The sequence below is a fragment of the Argopecten irradians genome, chromosome 13 (assembly GCF_041381155.1).
Source record: "Argopecten irradians isolate NY chromosome 13, Ai_NY, whole genome shotgun sequence".
Taxonomy (NCBI): Eukaryota; Metazoa; Mollusca; class Bivalvia; order Pectinida; family Pectinidae; genus Argopecten; species Argopecten irradians.
Window position 1 is genome coordinate 26,518,463 of NC_091146.1, and position 24,482 is coordinate 26,542,944.

Below are 24,482 nucleotides of genomic sequence, written 5' to 3' on the forward strand. Positions count from 1 at the left end.
TAATATTGTTTATGATTAACATTTAATATATTCTTCGAAAAGCTCCAATTTAGATCACATAACCCAGATCTAGTAACATAAAAATCGATCTACTAACTTTCGTTACCAGTATTTGTTCTTGGATTGAGTGTTTGTACCTTGGTACCTTAGAGTGGTTTGAAAAGTTACAGCCATACCACGTTCCTAGATAAGACGTTTCTACAGTTTTTAAGTTGATATATTCAGTCTACTATCGGTATTAAAATATGGCATTAAAATTTTCGCGCTGTCATATTTAGTTTACGGGCCGATAGGTAGCATTATAACTATGACTTCATACTACAAATGTTGAAAGATTCATAAGTAAATAACCATTTAAATCTGATGATCAGCTAAATAAATTACACTTTAATTATTTCATTTCGTCGGGATGTGGTAGATAATATTAATACAAAGCTTGATATGCTTTTCTCGAAATTGATAGCCAGTATTAATTTCAATATAATTAATTTCTATGTGTTTCAATACTAAGTCCAACTTTCTGGTTGGCAGATTATTTTTTGTCATACTATTATGAAGAAAAATCCGAGAATGGCGAGCAAGAAAGCTTGACGTTATCTTGACGTCACAATAGAGATGTCGACGTTGTGTATTGATTTGAAAGAAATTAATTGTAAAATCAATGGAATCGTACGTTTAAATGTGTTTTATTGTATCAAGTAGTCCGAAAAATTAAGTATAAGCATTGACATCACCATATTTTCAACTTTATCGATATATAGAATAAATTTTGTTTGCAAACTTTTGTGAATAATCCGCCACGTGGATTCACATAGTTTGCAAAGAAAATGTCCCGATAAAGTTAAAAATAGTGATATCGATGCTTAAATAAATATAATCTTGGGAATATCAAGATTCCACATGTCATGTGATGTGATAAGACATGTATAATTTTGCGACACTATTACGATTTGTTAATGATCATACAATAACGTATGACATATTATGAAGTTGGAGGGGAGGAAATTAGATAAAAAAATTTTAAATAAATTAATGAATGACAATAACATACCATTAAGCCTTATCACATTATTATAAATTCCAGGTCTTGCATTACGCAGTGTTGTGGGATAGAGTAGACATCGTTAAAGTGTCACTGGAACACGGAGCAGATCCAAATAAGGTACGATTATTCAAACGTGTTCATTTTATTTCTAAACAATTACTCCAGAATCAGTGGTAAGGTTTATGTATCGATAAAACGGTAGGTTATAACACGTGTATTCTAGACAGACAGACAGACAGACATTCTTTATTTCCTCTGAATCGAGATTGCGTACATGTCATTTTAACATTTCAATTTAAACTGCCAGAACGGACGTATTTACATTATAATTACAAGAACTCAGTCATTGAGGAGTACATTGATCTCCGTAAGCATCCCTTCCACTGCATTGCTTAGAGCAACCATCATATTCTGCCATTCGATTATCCTCCAACTGAATAAGTGTCCTTCCGCCAAGAATGAATGAACACTTTTCATCTGGCTTTAATGTGTCAAAACTAACGTATTTCTCTACGCTAAGACAGTTTACAATTTGTTCATAGAAGTTGTCCCGCTTTTGTACAGTGATGGACACTCAACTAAGAAATGTTTTACGTCATTGTCCACTCGTTTGTTGCACAGTCTGCAAATTGCATCGTTAAGCTCAACACGCTGGTATCGTAAAGTTTGACACTATTCCACGATATTTTTTGGTCAAATTTCAGGGTTACAATCCTAATAAGGGGATTTGGTCCGAAGGAAAAATGGTGAAAACTGCATTATATTTATGATAAATAAGAGGTGCGTTTTTTTACATTTTTTTCCCGTACCCACAATTATCAACGTAAATAAATTTTCACTGCTGCGACGACTGCGTTTTATATTGAACGATATTCCACTGAAATTTCTCTATCCACATATCACAAGGCGTGAGATGAACAAAGAGTACAACTGAAAAAGGCTTCATAACGCGTACAATTTCACCATTGTGTCTGAGGTTCTTCCACGTTATATAAAGCGTTATGACGGTATAGTCTAATGTATTTGTGTCGGCTGATAAACAAAGAATGTCTACTATAAACGTCATTAAAAGAGCAGTTTTCCAAACAATAGACTTAGCACGACACAGCTTGTTCCATAGATACAGTTTCCTAACTTACACATCCGACCATATATCGTCAGGTAGATCTATAGCCCTGGCAGTTATAGCTGAGGGTGATGTTCTAAAAGCCTTGGCATCTTCGCGCAGCGTACCGTATTGTTTGTATTCAATATATCATTCGATTTCTGCGTAGTATTCGCCCAAAGTTCACATCCATAGAGAATACCTGGTATGATAATTGCCTTAATGAGATTTGCACTTTTTAGAGGGTTTAACCTGCCAGGATAAATACCTACACTTACTAAACTGTTGAGGTTCCGTCTACCTTTGTTACACGCGTTTACTATGCCAACGTCAGCTTTAAGGTCAGAACAAAAGGTCATTCCCGCGTAAACTTTCGAGTTAGTCCATTCTATTATTGCGCCTCCAAGTGAGCACACTGCTGTAGGGTAACTGGCATTTCGTTTTCTTGTGAGGAAAATTGCATCAGTGAAGATTTGCAAGAGTCATAGTTTAGCCTCCAGGTTTTAGCATAGGCACTAACGATATTAAAGTTGAGCTTGTAGATTTGCAATACTACCTGCCAATACGAGAGTGTCGTCGGCTAACAAAACACAAGGAACGTGTAATGTCTGAATATGTAGGCCAAATTTTGCGTCATCAAGGTCACGCGCAAAGAGCATTTTTCATAACGAGAAACATCCAGGCTGAAAATGTTCTCCCTTGACCGACCCTTGCTTGACCGGATAGGGTTCGCTCAGTTTATCTTCAAATAATACGCGTGATGTTACGTTTTGAAATGAGTTGTTTAATATTCTCCAGAATTTTCCATTGAAACCTAAGTTGTATACACTTTGTGTAGAAGCCCGTCTATCCATACACTATTAAATGCTTTGGCATTGTCCAGGAAAGCTGCGAATACGTTGGACCCATTTTCGATGTAATGACAGATTGATTCCTTTACCGTGAATGCGGCCATAATACTGCCACATCCCTGTCTGAATCCTTGTTGCAATTTATTTGGAAACTGAATTTCGGCACAACGAGCTGATATGCGTTGGTAAAGATTTTTTTTTCAAATAACTTCTGTAGAACCGATGTTAATGTACTGTCTCTGTAGTTGTTTTTTGTTCAGTTTATCTTTATTTCCGCCTTTGAATAGTGTTATAACTATGCCTTTTTTAAAATGATCGGGATATTCCTCTTTGATTAGTATTTGGTTAAACAACATAACAATCGCTTCTAGTAGGCTTTTGCCGCCATAACGGATATGTTCGATTACTATGCCGTCGTGGCCTCCGGCTTTACCATTTTGCATACTTCTGACTGCTGCTTCAGCTTCTCTTAAAGTTATTGAGCGATCACAAATGCCATCTTCATTCTCATAGCTATTTACAACCATGTTCTGAATATCCATTTGTACCCTGATCTTCAAATATCAATATCATCAAAATCGTTTTCCTCAGATGGTAGAGCTAGTTGCCTGTAATGCTCACACCACACATTCCTCAGTTCATCGGAGTCACAAATAATTTTATCTTCAACTTTTAGTCCTGGAACCTTTTTTATCTGAACATCTAATATCAAGATTCAAAATGTCATGTGATGTGCTAAGACATGTATAATTTTGCGACACTATTACGATTTTGTTAATGATCATACAATAACGTATGACTATTATGAAGTTGGAGGTCTTGGAATATGCAGTGTTGTGGGATAAAGTAGACATCGTTTAAAGTGTTACTGGAACACGGAGCAGATCCAAATAAGGTACGATTTATTCAAACGTGTTCATTTTATTTCTAAACAATTTCTTCAGAATCAGTGGTAAGGTTTATGTATCGATAAAACGGTGAGTTGTAACACGTGTATTCTAGTATTCTGTCACATCCATGCCATGTTTTATGTCTTTGTGTAGTTCGTAGGTTGTACGTCGTTGATTCTTTGTGGTGTGTGAAGATGTACAAGTGTAGATGTAGAACTCAAACGAAGACTGGTAACTATTCTCGTGTATTGTATTATAGGAGTCGACTGGCCTAACATGGTAACAACCGTACCTTAAATAGGCCTAAAATATCGGTTGAATAATTCATATTGAATTCTATGTGCACTTTTTGGAGTATTACAGGAGATATAATAATAGATGCATTAAATGAAGCATATCGTGAAGAAAATAGGCCTACTCTCTTCAATTTACAAAAAAGGCGATGAAACTTCTTTACAAAATTGGAGGCCAATCACTGAACTTAATATAGATTATAAGATCGCAGATGTGCTAGCTCAAAGATGAAAAAAAAAATATGCCAAGCATTGTACACTCTGATCAAAATGGATACATCAAAAACAGATTTATTGGCTTTAATATAAGGCAAATACAAGATATAATAGATAATGCAGAAAATTTTGAAACAGATACTGCAGTCATATTTTTGGATTTAAAAAAAAAGCTTTTGATACCATCCTATGGGATTTTATGCTTAACGCGCTAAAATAATTTGGTTTTGGAGAATCTTTTATATCCTGGGTTCGCACACTGTATTACGATATGTATGGGTGTATTTCAAACAACAACTTCATATCAGATTCATACAAAATATCTCGAGGATTAAAACAAGGTTGTCCATTAAGTTGTTTGATTTTTGTAATATCAGTTAAAATAATGGCAATTAAAATGAGAAATAACAACAGCATTAAAGGAGGTACAAGGAAAGGAAAAACAATGAAAATTTCACAGTTGGCAGATGATACAACACTGTTTTCAAAATCAAATGATATAAAAAAATGCAATAAAAGAAATTGAATACATTGGTATGCATTCTGGACTTAAGTTATATAAAGAAAGACCTGAAGGTCTTTGGTTAGGCAAAAACAAAATTAAAAAAAGATGTATATGCGATAAAGATGTCACGAGATAATTATAAAGTATCTTAGCGTGATATTTGGTATCAAAAAAGAGAAGTGGAACAGATTAACTGGGGGAAAAAACCATTAACACTATTAACACTATTGATTACCTGATAAAAATATCGGAAAACAGAAAAATTACATTAATTGGAAAAAAACAACTATAATAAACGCATTGATAAAACCGAAAATAGCATTCCTAGCAACAGTACAACATGTAACAACTTAACAGGTTAAGGCTTTAGAAAAAAATAATTTACGGATAATAATGGGATGATAAACCTGAGAAAATAAAAAGAAAAGTAATGATAAATGAAATTAAATTGAAATGTTAAGAATAACATGGGTAAACAGGCTTTTTGATACAACAAGTCAATCTTCATAAACTGGACAGTTATACCAAAATTCCATTTTGACAAATTTGGAAAGAAATTATTACTCTTCAGAATGCGAATACAATATCTAAGAATGATACAAAACACAGAAGAAGTTCCCTCCTTTTACAGAAATATTCTTGACTCGTGGTTAAAATTTCAGAATATTAATACAAATAATATATAAGTACTTACAAGTATTCAAAATGACATAATATGGGGGTAATTTCAACATCACATGCGGGGGGTAAATATATTTAAACATTGGATAGACAGTGGTATATTAACAATAAAAGACTTATTTATGAAGCTGGAAAAGTAAATGATTCTACCATTTATTCAAAATATTAATTAGTAAAGCTAATTGGATTGCTGAATCTCATGAAAAAAAAAAAAAAAATCTATACTAAAATCATGGATTGAGAAATTGGAACTAGAAACAGTGGAATTAAATAAAGATGTAATTGAAATGCTAAATGGGTATACCAATAAATTGATATAAAATAAAACCTTAATTAAATTTAAAAAAGAAAATCCAAGTCTAATAGAAAAGTGGAGAAATATATTCCATGCTGGGGATAAAGATCTCCATGAAAATATTTAATTCAGCTTCAAAAACTTGCATGATAATGCATTGGAAATCTTTAAACAGACGATATTTTCAAATAAATTTAAATATAGCAATTTTCTGCAGTGTATTGGTTACTCATATTTCGAATATCATTCATGTTTAGATAGGATATGTGTAGAGTGTCTGGGCTAACGAATTTTAGATGTAGGGGGTGCGAGCCGGAGTCTGTGTTTACGTTTTCGCTGCATTACATAGTGTGTTAATAACGGTTTTAGGCACTGTAAGACATTAGTTACATAATCAGATGCGATAGCTGTCTTATAAAATCACACTTGCCGTTCACTTTTCCCAATATACTGCGTCAACAACGTTAACATGGCGATTATTCGTCAGTGAGAACAGGACAACGGCATTTCACGGCGTGCACATTTCGCCGGCGTCGGATGTTCACCGCGTTTTGAATAGGAAAAGTGAGGGTACCAAAATTGTACCCCGACTATACACCCATATGATCCCGGATGTTGACAATAAATTACAGATATAACATGTTCAACAATTATCTGTTTGTTCATAGATCTTTCTTTCTGATGTTAAAGGTACAATTCAGTCTAAGGGAACATTAAAATTTGTACATATACCTAGTTCGTATAGAAAGTCTTGTTTATCTTGTAAGTGGGAGGTTTGTGAAAATGTAATGGGTCAGAGGACAATACCTTTATATGTAAACGTACATACAGTTTTAATGTAGGCTACCAGTAAGTGGTTAACGTCTCAGATTTTCAACAAATGCATGTATATAATTTCAGTACTATGCCTAAAATGGGTAGAAATTATGAGAAATCATAAATTAAAATAAGTTTAAAACTCGCGGTTTGAATATAAGAAAAACAAAACGGAAATGTCGAATCTAATGTTATTTATTACAGTGTAAAATACTGCATTTTTTAATCCCTAATGACCAACACCATTGCATTAGAAGGTCGTATGCATTTGACTAAACACTCAGTTTGTTTTAATTATACATAGGAAGCAAAACATCAAGTGGGTCACAGCCGCCACGAGATAATGATAAATACAATCAATATACATCTATTTCATTTTTCACTACATTAAAGATACATTTTGGTTTACATTTACTAACGCTTTATTTTTCCAACACTCTCTCAGCTATGCGTTCGTCTTTCGGACAAACACATACCTAGATGCTAGCGTTACATCGGCACTCGGGTATTTCTTTCGGCCAATCATCTTTGAGGTAGGCTATACTTGTTTCCGAGCACGCCCTTCAATTGTCATGCGATGTCGAAATTGATCAGAGTAACTAGTTTTTCAATCAAACCATCTCCGTTGACATAACCAAACGACGTAAATATCGGTAAGAATTTCATACCGATAACTTTCAATACATGTTTTGTATAAATCTGTATATTATAACAATCAATGTGTAATTATCAAAACGAATGAAATTGATCTAAGTCAGTTGGAAGTCACATATATCACGATATGGTTTGATAGTTAACATGTTCTCCAGTATCGACTAAGGTAAATGATATGCGCTTACAGTTATTGGATTCTTGAAAATTCTTGATAAATTTACTAACTCCTTACTTACATAACCCTGACGGTTAATAGGACGTTAAGATAATCGAACAAACAACAAACAAAAGCTCAGTTTAGGATATTCATATCTAAAGTTATTAACAACTAAAGATGTCCCGGAACCAGAATATCATGAAATTGTTAGAGGGAAACGTACATGGTGTTGACAAATCCAATTAATTCATAGTAATTATATGTTATCCAAAGGAATATGCTAAATCTTCAATAAACAATCTCTAGAGCGTTTCTCACTTAAAGGTCAAACAATATCTCAGAAGCTCGTGAAAACGTGGGTATCTAAGAGAGAGTATTATTTGTAATATTAACATGTACGTACACCTTAGTATTTTGTGCGTTTAAGTTGTTAAATTGTACGTAAAACTGAGTTATAATTCATAATCATACCATTGTTAACATATTTCTAGTTCAATTCATTATGTAACGTGATGTTTGTGAATCTAAGTATTACTTTAAATTAAAATGCTTTTTGACAGGCACGGCTTCAACAACTAAACAGAATAGTCAGTTTAATTATGATCAATGGAACATGTTTGTATAAGATAGGTATGAACAGTGTTGTTTGACTTCGATAAGATGCATTTCCATCGAAAATGTTTGATAGTTTTAGTTTCAACACACTAGAAATTTCGTGAAATAAACAAAATTCCTTATTTGTCTCCGATCTTTGTCTGAAATCCCTGCAGTTTCTTTCTTGCTGTTCAAACTGATTCTTTCATATAAAATATCTCTTTTGCAATTTATTTACTAAACTTTCGAGAATATATTCTTACGAGCTAAGTGGGCAACATCGTTAGAAATTTTAATGCAGCATCTCTTAGGCATTCATAACTTAACGTGGCTTGTATATACCTTGCCAGTCATTTATTTTTAATACTCGATTAAACTGAAGAAAGAACCCACCCCAATCACCACAATCAGTTCTATCAAATAATATTAATTCTGGCTTTGACTGTGGCACAGAAATGGATTCCAACAATTTATTGTCACCAAAACAAACCTCTACTCCTGTTATTTAGATATCCTTGTAGTAGATGAAGGCAATAACTCTTTGGCAGAACTGCAAAGCCTTTTGGAAGACATTTCTGGAGTCCCTGTATACTGATGGGTAGTATAGATGAACTACCTATTTGGGAACTGTGACATTCCTTTGACCTCCGATTAGTCCTGTTAAATATTTCATCTTGTTTATCCTGCATATTTTGGAACATTTCTTTGTTTACTTGTCATGTTTCTCTCATCACCATGTTGGTATTTTCTGCACAGTATTACATTATTATTGATGAACTCCTCTAGTGATTCGAGTTCCTTCCCTATATTTTCCAAAATGTGTAAGGTCTTGTCACTTAAAGTGTTATTTCCTTGGTTTTCAAAGTTTTTTATCATCATCTACCCTTTGCTTTTTATCACTTTCCATTCCCACTTAAGGATGTATTCTTATACGGTTTCAGTCCTGTTGAAGTCCCGTTTCGACAAAGATCAATGGAATTATGAGATTTTTAAATACAATTTATTAATATTTGTAACAATTTGCTAGTTGCACATTTTCTTTATGTTATGAACTGCTATTTCCAAAAATCTATAAAAGAAAAAAAAATTAATACAAGAAATTTTGACTTCCCATCATCGTTAAATTGATAGAAGTCAACAGATATCACCGTGTCGTTACTTACTCAACACTCCTTAATATAAAACGGGGCAGACAATTCTTTGCTAAAATTGTTTCTGGATGAATGCTTTCTTACATGTTGCAATCTATACCATCTTTCAGTAGATTATCTTGTTTCTGTTCCTTGAGCGTTCTTTTACCAAGTCAAAGTTGAATTGGAATGCATTTCGGCCAAAACTATAATTGAGTGCTTTAATCTTTACATTTAAAATGTTTGTTTCCACTATGATATGGGATTCAATGAAGTCTTCTAATTTGTTATTATAAATTGAATAGGGATACACAAGTAGCATGGGTTCCCAAAATAATAAGGGAAGCTGTCTTTGGTACAAATATATATTTTTATTGGTTCTCTCACACGTCATTCACACGATGATATAAATGGAAAGAAAATGGACATATTATATTTTACATGATGAATTACGTTTAATGAACACTTTCATACAGATACTTACCAGGGCTTCTTGGCTCTTTGTGAAAATGGTGATAGCTGGGGTTGAGCTCGACAGGGACGTCCGTTCCTGTCAAGAGGTGAAGTGAGAGTGCGGTGGGGAGAGGCCGGTAATAGAGTGTGGACAAAGTGGTCAGTGCGGCACGTGCACTTTACATACATTTAAATGACGAATGGCGCGGATGATTTAAAATGATGTAAACAACACCTGGCTATACACAATAAAATATCTGTTTCCTCTATAACTGGGATTCCAATCGTTGAAGTCTTCTAATTTGTTATTATAAATTGAATAGGGATACACAAGTAAAGAAAATAAACTTAAATTAAATTACGGTTTGAAAATACACAGATGACGCCAGTCTTTCAAATTTTTCTTATGTGCACGCTGAAGCTTATCGTTTGACTTTGTACCTCAGGTCGATTACATGCGATTGTATTTTTACTACTGTAATTTGTACCTGCCAATTTATATACAGCAAGTGGTATTTGGTAATCCTCGCTCAGTTTCGAATATCCATTTATACAGCGACTGTAGAAGCCTTCGCACCAGATTATGATAATGTAACGACTTGTTTCGCTACGACCGTAGTCATTAGCGTAGAGTAAGAATGATACAATTAATTTGTTTTGCCCTGGGTTCGACTGCCGCGTTAGCTTGAAGATTCTATGTCTCGCTACAATATTTAAAGGTAATAGTGAGTATGGACAATGGACGACATCAAATTCATTTTACAGTTTATTAATATGTAACATGTGTAAAGGCGACAACAAGAAAATACCCGCGTGGCTCAGTGGGAAGTAAGTGTGTAATGGACAGTTTTGCTGCTAATATTCTCACGTTTTCGCTATCAGAATTAACTCCTACCCATCAATGAAAGACCGAGCACTTGGCGCTACACACCGGGCCGATTATCGATAGTTTAACCTTCAATTTCACAAACACCGTTCTCCAGCGAAGATTCTCAAAATCTCCTTAACGGTTTAACCCCGAAACTCAACACAGGATGCTCCCACTACCAACGGCTCTCAACACAAGAGTGAAGACTTTTAAATACTATCGAAACCCGTCTAAAAGCGAGACATGCCAAGTCCGACATTGCACAATTTCACAAGTATTTCAAACTCAAAAATATAGCAAAAATATCGACTGACAGCGAAAAAATACACACACAGTAATGTTAATGCATTTCCATACTATACGATAACAGCAAATTAGGGAAAGGATGGGCGACAAATATATGAAAATTACATAGGATTCAAAAAACACAACCCTCGCCTCTCAAGGCCCGGTAGAAAACTGAAAGTCTCGGCGCAGTCCCGAGATCTCGTGCCCAGCAAATTCCCGCCAAAGTCTCGGTTAATATAATTTCCGGAAAATATAGCAACGAAGCGCACCGCAGCTTCGTTACAATAACATTGTCATTGAAATATTCGACACAATTCTACACTGCTGCAAACATCTGCCTTTTCTGTCAAATATTCAGACAGAAATACAATCTGGTTCTGTGCAAAGCACAATCAGTGGATTGTGGATTTGTATTCAAATATGTTATAAAATAAGCAACGCTCATAAAGAAAATGATTCAAAGTACCGATGGAGAAATTGAAAAAAGGACTATAACTAGTTTTAACAAGACAACGAGCAAACCACGGACAATAAAATCAACACATTGATAAACGAAAAAGACTATTACCGTATCAAACCGGCAAGTTTGATTGGAGGTTTTTTAGCATAAGTTTGGGTGCTTTAAATATATACAATAAGATGTTGAGTAAAGTATTTAATTCATAGAAATCATGTTGTACCAAAATAAATATTAATACAAAATGTTCAATAACCGATCTTTAGAACTCTATCACCGAAACGTCAAACAAATCTTAGAAGCGCGCGAACAGTGGGTCTCTAATCAACTGCCCATAATCAGCTCATGAATCCACTATATACAATGTTTATGAAAAAGTTGAGTGCTTTCTAAACTCCTAAACCGTGAAAAGTTACCGTCGTGATGTTTTTTTCCCCAATTTGATTAAAATACAGATTCTTATTATCACTACGTTGGAAAAGAGGATCTGACAACATCCATCTGGGTCCAGGTGACCTTTGGAAATGGTCAATCAATTGAAATTGCTTCCAGCAAAATCGAAAAGATGAATTCAAATACACAATCTATTCAATTATGGGGACATATAGACGTCATATTGAATCAACCTAAATCATCTTGTATCACTGATTTTAAGTGAATAAAACATATTCAGTTATCTATATATATATATATATTCAGTTTAATTTGTATAAACCAGGTTTAAATAGTTCATTTTAATTTGTATATAGCTTTATTAAAACCAGGTTTAAATAATTCGACTTAATTTCTAAGTGTGACTTCTAATATGTGTATCTTATGACGTCATAGTGTATTGTTTACTATGACGTCATCAATCCTTGTTATTTATCGGCCATCGTAGTTTATTGACACTTCAATAACTAAATCCAATACAATTAAGAAGCAAAAACCAATTGGAATCTTTGTGCTAAGTATAGCTAATTAAATTCAATATCAAAGGTCCGAAAACAAACATAAACATCACAAATATTCCTAATTGTATATTATACAAATATAGCATTTTGATGAGGTCTATACATGGTTATATCGACCAAAGAAAAAATATGGACCGAGGTCGATATTTTTTCTGTGGTCGATATAATCCTGTATTGACCGTAATCAAAATGCTATAATTGTTTTATTATTTTTTTCTGGATTTTTAACATTTTGAAATGAGTGTGAAACTAAATAAGCATCGCATTGTAAACTCGACTTCGTGATGACAGTTGCAATCTTATGTTTTTGTAACAAGTTTAATTCAAAAACAACATATGAAAACAGTATCAATATTGATGCCCTTCACGCTTTTTTTGTAACTAGCCTAGCGCTAGGTGGAATTTTAAAAATAAACATTAAACGTATTTTACAAATTATTATCATATTATTTTCTATCGTGTACATACAACTTTTATCATATCATTTTCTATTGTGTACATACATCTTATTATCACATTTATTTTCCAGTCCAACGCATTGGAGACAGCCATAAGGACAGGTCGGACTGATATCGTATCTTTGCTTCTAGACAAAGGTGCCAGTCTTGATCAGGTTAATATACTGATATTCTTTCGTTTAAAGTAGTAGATTTTAAATTATTAACTTAAGCACTGTTCATTAGCATCGAGCATGATAGATGTCTTATTACAACGATCATACCAGACAACCTTGTTGCAATTTTGCAATTGAGTCCGATAAGTTTTTGATGGGAAGATAACCTTTACGTATGTTGCTACTATTCATTTCTCAGTTTAAAACATCATCAATTCGAATGAGATTTAGAAAGGTCATCTTATGCCATGCGGTAATGATATACAACTAATATTGTACACATTGTACGGGTTTAAAAGTGTACGAACTGTCTCGGAAATGAAAGTCGAATATCGATATTTCCATCGATTTTAGTATTGCTGAGTATGCAACTTTATAGATCATGGTCTAGGAGGGTCCCACATGCCTCCCCTCTCTCTCTTTCTCTCACACACACATCCCTCACACACACACACACACACCCACACACACACACACACACACACACACACACACACACACACACACACACCCTCACACATATACACATACCCTCCCTCACACTCATACACACACACACAATCACACTCACCCTCTTACCATCACACACACACAAACACACATCCAAACCATTTTTCCTAACCCTTATTACCCTCTGATCAGAAATCAAAATGTTAACATTGCATAAGTTGGGATGTCGTCATTTAAATGGGCGCCATCTCGAATATTCATGACACATTTTTTTCATATTTGAGAAAAACAATAGGATATTTTGATACAAAAGAAAAGTACTGGTATACCATCATTAAGTTTATAAAACCGGTGGAGTATACTGAATATATGATTGTTATTTATGTTATAGTATTGTAATATACCTAAATTACTTGATCTTGCTCGTTCCCTGATACCTGTGGCGTGTTCAGAATGTTAAGCGCTCTCACCTGGACGGACATGTGCAGGAAAGCATTCGTACACGTACCCATTTATCGTACAGGTCGCCAGTAATTGTTTTTTTATCACTTTCCAATTCCACTTAAGGATGTATTCTTCTACGGTTTTAGTCCTGTTGAAGTCCCGTTTCGACAAAGATCAATGGAATTATGAGATTTTCAAATACAATTTATTAATATCTGTAACAATTTGCTAGTTGCACATTTTCTTTATGTTATGAACTCCTATTTCCAAAAATCTATAAAAGAAAAAAAAGTTTAATACAAGAAATTTTGACTTCCTAGAGAAGTACATCGTTAACTTGATAGAAATCAACATATATCACCGTGTCGTTACTTACTCAACACTCCTTAATCAAAAACGGGGCAGACAATTCTTTGCTAAAATTGTTTCTGGATGAATGCTTTCTTACATGTTGCAATCTATACAATCTTTCAGTAGATTAACTTGTTCACTGTTCCTTGAGCGTTCTTTTACCAAGTCAAAGTTGAATTGGAATGCATTTCGGCCAAAACTATAATTGAGTGCTTTAATCCCTACATATAAAATGTCTGTTTCCTCTATAACATGGGATTCCAATCGTTGAAGTCTTCTAATTTGTTATTATGAATTGAATAGGGATACACAAGTAAAGAAATAAACTTAAATTAAATTACGGTTTGAATACACACATGACGCCAGTCTTTCAAATTTTTCTTATGTGCACGCTGAAGCTTTTCGTTTGACTTTATACCTCAGGTCGATTACATGCAATTGTATTTTTACTAATGTAATTTGTACCTGCCAATTTATATACAGCAAGTGGTATTTGGTAATCCTCGCTCAGTTTCGAATATCCATTTATACACGACTGTAGAAGCCCTCGCACCAGATTATGATAATGTAACGACTTGTTTCGCTACGACCGTAGTCATTAGCGTAGAGTAAGAATGATACAATTAATTTGTTTTGCCCTGGGTTCGACTGCCGCGTTAGCTTGAAGATTCTTATGTCTCGCTACAATATTTAAAGGTAATAGTGAGTATGGACAATGGACGACATCAAATTCAGTTTACAGTTTATTAATATGTAACATGTGTAAAGGCGACAACAAGAAAATACCCGCGTGGCTCAGTGGGAATAAGTGTGTAATGGACAGTTTTGCTGCTAATATTCTCACGTTTTCGCTATCAGAATTAACTCCTACCCATCAATGAAAGACCGAGCACTTGGCGCTACACACCGGGTCGATTATCGATAGTTTAACCTTCAATTTCACAAACACCGTTCTCCAGCGAAGATTCTCAAAATCTCCTTAACGGTTAACCCCGAAACTCAACACAGGAGGCTCCCACTACCAACGGCTCTCAACACAAGAGTGAAGACTTTTAAATACTATCGAAACCCGTCTAAAAGCGAGACATGCCAAGTCCGACATTGCACAATTTCACAAGTATTTCAAACTCAAAAATATAGCAAAAATATCGACTGACAGCGAAAAATACACACACAGTAATGTTAATATGCATTTCCATACTATACGATAACAGCAAATTAGGGAAAGGATGGGCGACAAATATATGAAAATAACATAGGATTCAAAAACACAACCCTCGCCTCTCAAGGCCCGGTAGAAAACTGAAAGTCTCGGCGCAGTCCCGAGATCTCGTGCCCAGCAAATCCCCGCCAAAGTCTCGGTTAATATAATTTCCGGAAAATATAGCAACGAAGCGCACCGCAGCTTCGTTACAATAACATTGTCATTGAAATATTCGACACAATTCTACACTGCTGCAAACATCTGCCTTTTCTGTCAAATATTCAGACAGAAACACAATCTGGTTCTGTGCAAAGCACAATCAGTGGATTGTGGATTTGTATTCAAATATGTTATAAAATAAGCAACGCTCATAAAGAAAATGATTCAAAGTACCGATGGAGAAATTGAAAAAAGGACTATAACTAGTTTTAACAAGACAACGAGCAAACCACGGACAATAAAATCAACACATAGATAAACGAAAAAGACTATTACCGTATCAAACCGGCAAGTTTGATTGGAGGTTTTTTAGCATAAGTTTGGGTGCTTTAAATATATACAATAAGATGTTGAATAAACCATTTAATTCATAGAAATCATGTTGTAACAAACTAAATATTAATACAAAATGTTCAATAACCGATCTTTAGAACTCTATCACCGAAACGTCAAACAAATCCCAGAAGCGTGCGAACAGTGGGTCCCTAATCGACTGCCCATAATCAGCTCATGAATCCACTATATACAATGTTTATGAAAAAGTTGAGTGCTTTCTAAACTCCTAAACCGTGAAAAGTTACCGTCGTGATGTGTTTTTTTCCCCAATTTGATTAAAATACAGATCCTTATTATCACTACGTTGGAAAAGAGGATCTGACAACATCCATCTGGGTCCAGGTGACCTTTGGAAATGGTCAATCAATTGAAATTGCTTCCAGCAAAATCGAAAAGATGAATTCAAATACACAATCTATTCAATTATGGGGACATATAGACGTCATATTGAATCAACCTAAATCATCTGGTATCACTGATTTTAAGTGAATAAAACAGATTCAGTTATCTATATATATATATATATATTCAGTTTAATTTGTATAAACCAGGTTTAAATAGTTCATTTTAATTTGTATATAGCTTTATTAAAACCAGGTTTAAATAATTCGACTTAATTTCTAAGTGTGACTTCTAATATGTGTATCTTATGACGTCATAGTGTATTGTTTACTATGACGTCATCAATCCTTGTTATTTATCGGCCATCGTAGTTTATTGACACTTCAATAACTAAATCCAATACAATTAAGAAGCAAAAACCAATTGGAATCTTTGTGCTAAGTATAGCTAATTAAATTCAATATCAAAGGTCCGAAAACAAACATAAACATCACAAATATTCCTAATTGTATATTATACAAATATAGCATTTTGATGAGGTCTATACATGGTTATATCGACCAAAGAAAAAATATGGACCGAGGTCGATATTTTTTCTGTGGTCGATATAACCCTGTATTGACCGTAATTGTTTTTTTATTATTTTTTTTCTGGATTTTTAACATTTTGAAATGAGTGTGAAACTAAATAAGCATCGCATTGTAAACTCGACTTCGTGATGACAGTTGCAATCTTATGTTTTTGTAACAAGTTTAATTCAAAAACAACATATGAAAACAGTATCAATATTGATGCCCTTCACGCTTTTTTTGTAACTAGCCTAGCGCTAGGTAGAATTTTAAAAATAAACATTAAACGTATTTTACAAATTATTATCATATATTTTTTCTATCGTGTACATACAACTTTTATCATATCATTTTCTATTGTGTACATACACCTTATTATCACATTTATTTTCCAGTCCAACGCATTGGAGACAGCCATAAGGACAGGTCGGACTGATATCGTATCTTTGCTTCTAGACAAAGGTGCCAGTCTTGATCAGGTTAATATACTGATATTCTTTCGTTTAAAGTAGTAGATTTTAAATTATTAACTTAAGCACTGTTCATAAGCATCGAGCATGGTAGATGTCTTATTACAAGATCATACCAGACAACCGCGTTGTAATTTTGCAATTGAGTCCGATAAGTTTTTGATGGGAAGATAACCTTTTAGTATGTTGCTACTAATCATTTCTCAGTTTAAAACATCATAAATTCGAATGAGACTTAGAAAGGTCATCTTATGCCATGCGGTAATGATATACAACTAATATTGTACACATTGTACGGGTTTAAAAGTGTACGAACTGTCTCGGAAATGAAAGTCGAATATCGATATTTCCATCGATTTTAGTATTGCTGAGTATGCAACTTTATAGATCATGGTCTAGGAGGGTCCCACATGCCTCCCCTCTCTCTCTTTCTCTTTCTCTCCACACACATCCCTCACACACACACCCTCACACACACACACACACACACACACACACACACACACACACTCACACACACATCCCTCACACACACACACACACACCCTCACACACATACACATACCCTCCCTCACACACATACACACACAACCAATCATACTCACCCTCTTACCATCACACACACACAAACACACATCCAAACCATTTTTCCTAACCCTTATTACCCACTGATCAGAAATCAAAATGTTAACATCGCATAAGTTGGGATGTCGTCATTTAAATGGGCGCCATCTCGAATATTCATGACACATTTTTTTTCATATTTGAGAAAAACAATAGAATATTTTGATACAAAAGGAAAGTACTGGTATGCCATCATTAATTTTACCGGTTGAGTATACTGAATGTATGATTGTTATTTATGTTATAGTATTGCAATATACCTAAATTACTTGATCTTGCTCGTTCCCTGATACCTGTGGCGTGTTCAGAATGTTAAGCGCTCTCACCTGGACGGACATGTGCAGGAAAGCATTCGTACACGTACCCATTTATCGTACAGGTCGCCACTAATTGTTTTTTTATCACTTTCCAATTCCACTTAAGGATGTATTCTTCTACGGTTTTAGTCCTGTTGAAGTCCCGTTTCGACAAAGATCAATGGAATTATGAGATTTTCAAATACAATTTATTAATATCTGTAACAATTTGCTAGTTGCACATTTTCTTTATGTTATGAACTCCTATTTCCAAAAATCTATAAAAGAAAAAAAAAGTTTAATACAAGAAATTTTGACTTCCTAGAGAAGTACATCGTTAACTTGATAGAAATCAACATATATCACCGTGTCGTTACTTACTCAACACTCCTTAATCATAAACGGGGCAGATAATTCTTTGCTAAACTTGTTTATGGATGAATATCTTCTTATATGTTGCAATATATACCATCTTTCAGTAGATTATCTTGTTTCTGTTCCTTGAGCGTTCTTTTACCAAGTCAAAGTTGAATTGGAATGCATTTCGGCCAAAACTATAATTGAGTGCTTTAATCTTTACATTTAAAATGTTTGTTTCCACTATGATATGGGATTCAATGAAGTCTTCTAATTTGTTATTATAAATTGAACAGGGATACACAAGTAAAGAAATAAACTTAAATTAAATTACGGTTTGAATACACACATGACGCCAGTCTTTCAATTTTTTCTTATGTGCACGCTGAAGCTTTTCGTTTGACTTTATACCTCAGGTCGATTACATGCAATTGTATTTTTACTAATGTAATTTGTACCTGCCAATTTATATACAGCAAATGGTATTTGGTAATCCTCGCTCAGTTTAGAATATCAATTTATACAGAAACTGTAGAAGCCCTCGCACCAGATTATGATAGCATTGTAACGACTTGTTTCGCTACGACCGTAGTCATTAGCGTAGAGTAAGAATGATACAATTAATTTGTTTTGCCCTGGGTTCGACTGCCGCGTTAGCTTGAAGATTCTTATGTCTCGCTACAATATTTAAAGGTAATAGTGAGTATGGACAATGGACGACATCAAATTCAGTTTACAGTTTATTAATATGTAACATGTGTAAAGGCGACAACAAGAAAATACCCGCGTGGCTCAGTGGGAATAAGTGTGTAATGGACAGTTTTGCTGCTAATATTCTCACGTTTTCGCTATCAGAATTAACTCCTACCCATCAATGAAAGACCGAGCACTTGGCGCTACACACCGGGTCGATTTTGATAGTTTAACCTTCAATTTCACAAACACCGTTCTCCAGCGAAGATTCTCAAAATCTCCTTAACGGTTAACCCCGAAACTCAACACAGGAGGCTCCCACTACCAACGGCTCTCAACACAAGAGTGAAGACTTTTAAAACTATCGAAACCCGTCTAAAAGCGAGACATGCCAAGTCCGACATTGCACAATTTCACAAGTATTTCAAACTCAAAAATATAGCAAAAATATCGACTGACAGCGAAAAATACACACACAGTAATGTTAATGCATTTCCATACTATACGATAACAGCAAATTAGGGAAAGGATGGGCGACAAATATATGAAAATTAACATAGGATTCAAAAACACAACCCTCGCCTCTCAAGGCCCGGTAGAAAACTGAAAGTCTCGGCGCAGTCCCGAGATCTCGTGCCCAGCAAATCCCCGCCAAAGTCTCGGTTAATATAATTTCCGGAAAATATAGCAACGAAGCGCACCGCAGCTTCGTTACAATAACATTGTCATTGAAATATTCGACACAATTCTACACTGCTGCAAACATCTGCCTTTTCTGTCAAATATTCAGACAGAAACACAATCTTGTTCTGTGCTAAGCACAATTACTGGATTGTGGATTTGTATTCAAATATGTTATAAAATTAGGAACGCTCATAAAGAAAATGATTTAATATACCGATAGAGAAATTGAAAAAAAGGACTATAACGAGTTTTAACACGACAACGAGCAAACCACGGACAATAGTATCAACACATATATATACGAAACAGACTATTACCGTATCAAACCGGCAAATTTGACTGAAGATTTTTTAACATAAGTTTGGGTGCTTTAAATATATACAATAAGATGTTGAATAAACCATTTAATTCATAGAAATCATGTTGTAACAAACTAAATATTAATACAAAATGTTCAATAACCGATCTTTAGAACTCTATCACCGAAACGTCAAACAAATCCCAGAAGCGTGCGAACAGTGGGTCTCTAATCAACTGCCCATAATCAGCTCATGAATCCACTATATACAATGTTTATGAAAAAGTTGAGTGCTTTCTAAACTCCTAAACCGTGAAAAGTTACCGTCGTGATGTGTTTTTTTCCCCAATTTGATTAAAATACAGATCCTTATTATCACTACGTTGGAAAAGAGGATCTGACAACATCCATCTGGGTCCAGGTGACCTTTGGAAATGGTCAATCAATTGAAATTGCTTCCAGCAAAATCGAAAAGATGAATTCAAATACACAATCTATTCAATTATGGGGACATATAGACGTCATATTGAATCAACCTAAATCATCTGGTATCACTGATTTTAAGTGAATAAAACAGATTCAGTTATATCTATATATATATATATTCAGTTTAATTTGTATAAACCAGGTTTAAATAGTTCAGTTTAATTTGTATATAGCTTTATTAAAACCAGGTTTAAATAATTCGACTTAATTTGTAAGTGTGACTTCTAATATGTGTATCTTATGACGTCATAGTGTATTGTTTTTACTATCAATCCTTGTTATTTATCGGCCATCGTAGTTTATTGACACTTTAAGAACTAAATCTAATACAATTAAAAGCAAAAACCACTTGGGATCTTTGTGTTAAGTATAGCTAATTAAATTCAATATCAAAGGTCCGAAAACAAACATAAACATCACAAATATTCCTAATTGTATATATTATACAAATATAGCATTTTGATGAGGTCTATACATTGTTATATCGACCAAAGAAAAAATATGGACCGAGGTCGATATTTTTTCTGTGGTCGATATAACCATGTATTGACCGAAATCAAAATGCTATAATTGTTTTATAATTCTTTTCTGGATTTTTAACATTTTGAAATGAGTGTGAAACTAAATGAGCATCGCATTGTAAATTCTGCTTCGTGATGACAGTTACAATCTTATGTTTTTGTAACAAGTTTAATTCAAAAACAACATATGAAAACAGTATCAATATTGATGCCCTTCACGCTTTTTTTGTAACTAGCCTAGCGCTAGGTGGAATTTTAAAAATAAACATTAAACGTAATTTACAAATTATTATCATATTATTTTCCATCGTGTACATAAAACTTTTATCATATCATTTTCTATTGTGTACATACACCTTATTATCACATTTGTTTTCCAGTCCAATGCATTGAAGACAGCCGCAAGGAAAGGTCGGACTGATATCGTATCTTTGCTTCTAGACAAAGGTGCCAATCTTGATCAGGTTAATATACTGATATTCTTTCGTTTAAAGTAGTAGATTTTAAATTATTAACTTAAGCACTGTTCATAAGCATCGAGCATGGTAGATGTCTTATTACAAGATCATACCAGACAACCGCGTTGTAATTTTGCAATTGAGTCCGATAAGTTTTTGATGGGAAGATAACCTTTTAGTATGTTGCTACTAATCATTTCTCAGTTTAAAACATCATAAACTCGAATGAGACTTAGAAAGGTCATCTTATGCCATGCGGTAATGATATACAACTAATATTGTACACATTGTACGGGTTTAAAAGTGTACGAACTGTCTCGGAAATGAAAGTCGAATATCGATATTTCCATCGATTTTAGTATTGCTGAGTATGCAACTTTATAGATCATGGTCTAGGAGGGTCCCACATGCCTCCCCTCTCTCTCTTTCTCTCACACACACATCCCTCACACACACACACACACACCCTCACACACATACACACACACACCCTCACACACATACACATACCCTCCCTCACACACATACACACACAACCAATCATACTCACCCTCTTACCATCACACACACACAAACACACATCCAAACCATTTTTCCTAACCCTTATTACCCACTGATCAGAAATCAAAATGTTAACATTGCATAAGTTGGGATGTCGTCATTTAAATGGGCGCCATCTCGAATTTAACTAAAAAGTTGAAAATATTCATGACACATTTTTTTTCATATTTGAGAAAAACAATAGGATATTTTGATACAAAAGAAAAGTACTGGTATACCATCATTAAGTTTATAAAACCGGTGGAGTATACTGAATATATGATTGTTATTTATGTTATAGTATTGTAATATACCTAAATTACTTGATCTTGCTCGTTCCCTGATACCTGTGGCGTGTTCAGAATGTTAAGCGCTCTCACCTGGACGGACATGTGCAGGAAAGCATTCGTACACGTACCCATTTATCGTACAGGTCGCCAATAAATCCAATATGGCATCTATTCCATTTACCGTTTATGTTGTGATTATAGCTGAAGACTGAAGATGGGGAAATGCCTGTGTTTAATGCAGATGTAAATGCAATCATTGCAAGGAAACAAGGTAAACTGTCATTTTTTCACTTAAATTGATATATTGATACTTGTTATGATAGTTTTGTTATTTGAAAAATATATTGTACTATTGACGGTGGCTGAAATGATCGACGGCAATTGTTAAATACCCGTTCATATACATATAAGGGCAACACAACTCTATTAACACTTGTCATATTCACGTGATATTTCCTTTGTGTATTTCATTTGTTACCTTTTATAAGACGTATTAGATTTCTAGTGGAGCAACACCTTAAGGGGTGTTACGGATGACTTGAGAGACGTTAAGGACCTCGCGGTAATTCAAAGATGTTAGCCCATTGACAATGTGACCTTATATTAAGGTCAAGTTCGTTTATTTAAACATTCCTCCATTTCAGCATGCTACAGACCCAACATCAGGTCTGTAAGACTATTGACAAGAACTTATTGCAAGTGGAATATAACTAGCACTCCCAATTCAAAACTGGTAGCTGCTTCTTTAAAGACTTATCCTAATCTTCGGAAGGTAGTCCGATTCTTTTACAGCTTATCCTAACCTTCGGAAGGTAGCCGATTCTTTTATGTCTCATCCTAATTTTAATTCCCTAAAAAACGCACATGAATGTACACATTACATGTAACACACTTTTTTTGGTGAATAAAATAGGTTACAAGATTTTAAATAAAAATATATAGTAATTATGGGGGGTTGGAGTATATACGCTCTTCGTCCGTAAAATTGTAGTACAATCAAAGGGGAGATAACTCCTTGGAAGAAGAGCGGTTACCATGGGCATGGGGACATGCATCTCGGTAAAACATGATGCTTCATCCACCCCCACACCCCTTCAATGTTATTAATTCTCAGCCACGTGATAATTTCAACTAATTGCAGGCACTTTTATAAACATGAAGTCTAATAGAATTCAATATTTAGCATTATGCTCGGAAATTTTGTATAGCTAAACAAATACTGAATTAGAAATTTACCTCCCTTTATTCGATCCCAATTAAAATTTCTCATGTGGCCTCTGTCATGGAGCTAGAACTGCTTACCAGGTATACATAATACTTCAATAAGAAATGATAATTAAGACTTTGGTAATGAAAGCACATCCTTTCAAAGTCAGTTTTCAGTAGTAATGGACAAATTCATTGAATTTTTAATTTTAATATTGAATCAATCTATAGTTATATCATCTTTTCCTATTAGTCCAACTTTGCTTTTACAGTACATATTCTTCCATGTGGAATGTTTGTTTTTGCTATGTTACAGCATTTGTTAAGTTCAGTAATTAAAACTTTAAAATATTTAAAGTTAAAATCATGTCATTATCAAACATACTGATTTCAAAGAGTTTCATCTGTATGATATATATATATACATGCGTAATGTAGTATTGTTTACCATATAATATTATCAATGCAACAAATTTAAAGAATTCTTGTAAAAATGATCCGTTAGTGAAGGTATGAAAATTGTTTTTCAAAGAATCTGTAAGTAGGGGGAGATAATCCCATATTGCAGGAATATTTTGGGTGTCATGAAACCATCATTTAATCTTGCAAACTTTATTCAGTCTGATATTTGCTTTCAGCATATAGCTCAATTAGTAATTCTTAGTCATAATCTGTTCATTCTTTACAATAGATGCATATAGCAGTGATATACTAATGTAGCTTTACATGTTTCTAAATGAAAAAGATGTGAAAAACAAATCATATTAAAAAATCAAAATT

General features: G+C 34.1%; 1 protein-coding gene across 6 annotated transcripts in view; it reads left to right on the top strand.

Moving 5' to 3' along the window:
• The window catches only part of LOC138306353 (uncharacterized), a 155,902-nt gene that overhangs the window by 67,029 nt on the left and 64,391 nt on the right, over positions 1 to 24,482 (top strand). For 3 of the 6 annotated variants that reach the window (XM_069246788.1, XM_069246789.1, XM_069246790.1), the window contains exon 1: positions 22,698 to 22,767. The exons of 1 other annotated variant lie outside the window; for it this stretch is intronic. Coding sequence is in view for 1 of the 5 variants with exons in the window: in XM_069246792.1 (XP_069102893.1) it covers positions 22,719 to 22,767 (49 nt within the window). In the remaining 4 variants the exon portion in view is untranslated. Of the gene's footprint in view, positions 1 to 12,783; positions 12,865 to 17,174; positions 17,259 to 21,594; positions 21,673 to 22,697; positions 22,768 to 24,482 lie in introns of those variants that run through there. 2 more of the 6 variants (XM_069246792.1, XM_069246787.1) reach the window with 2 other exon arrangements.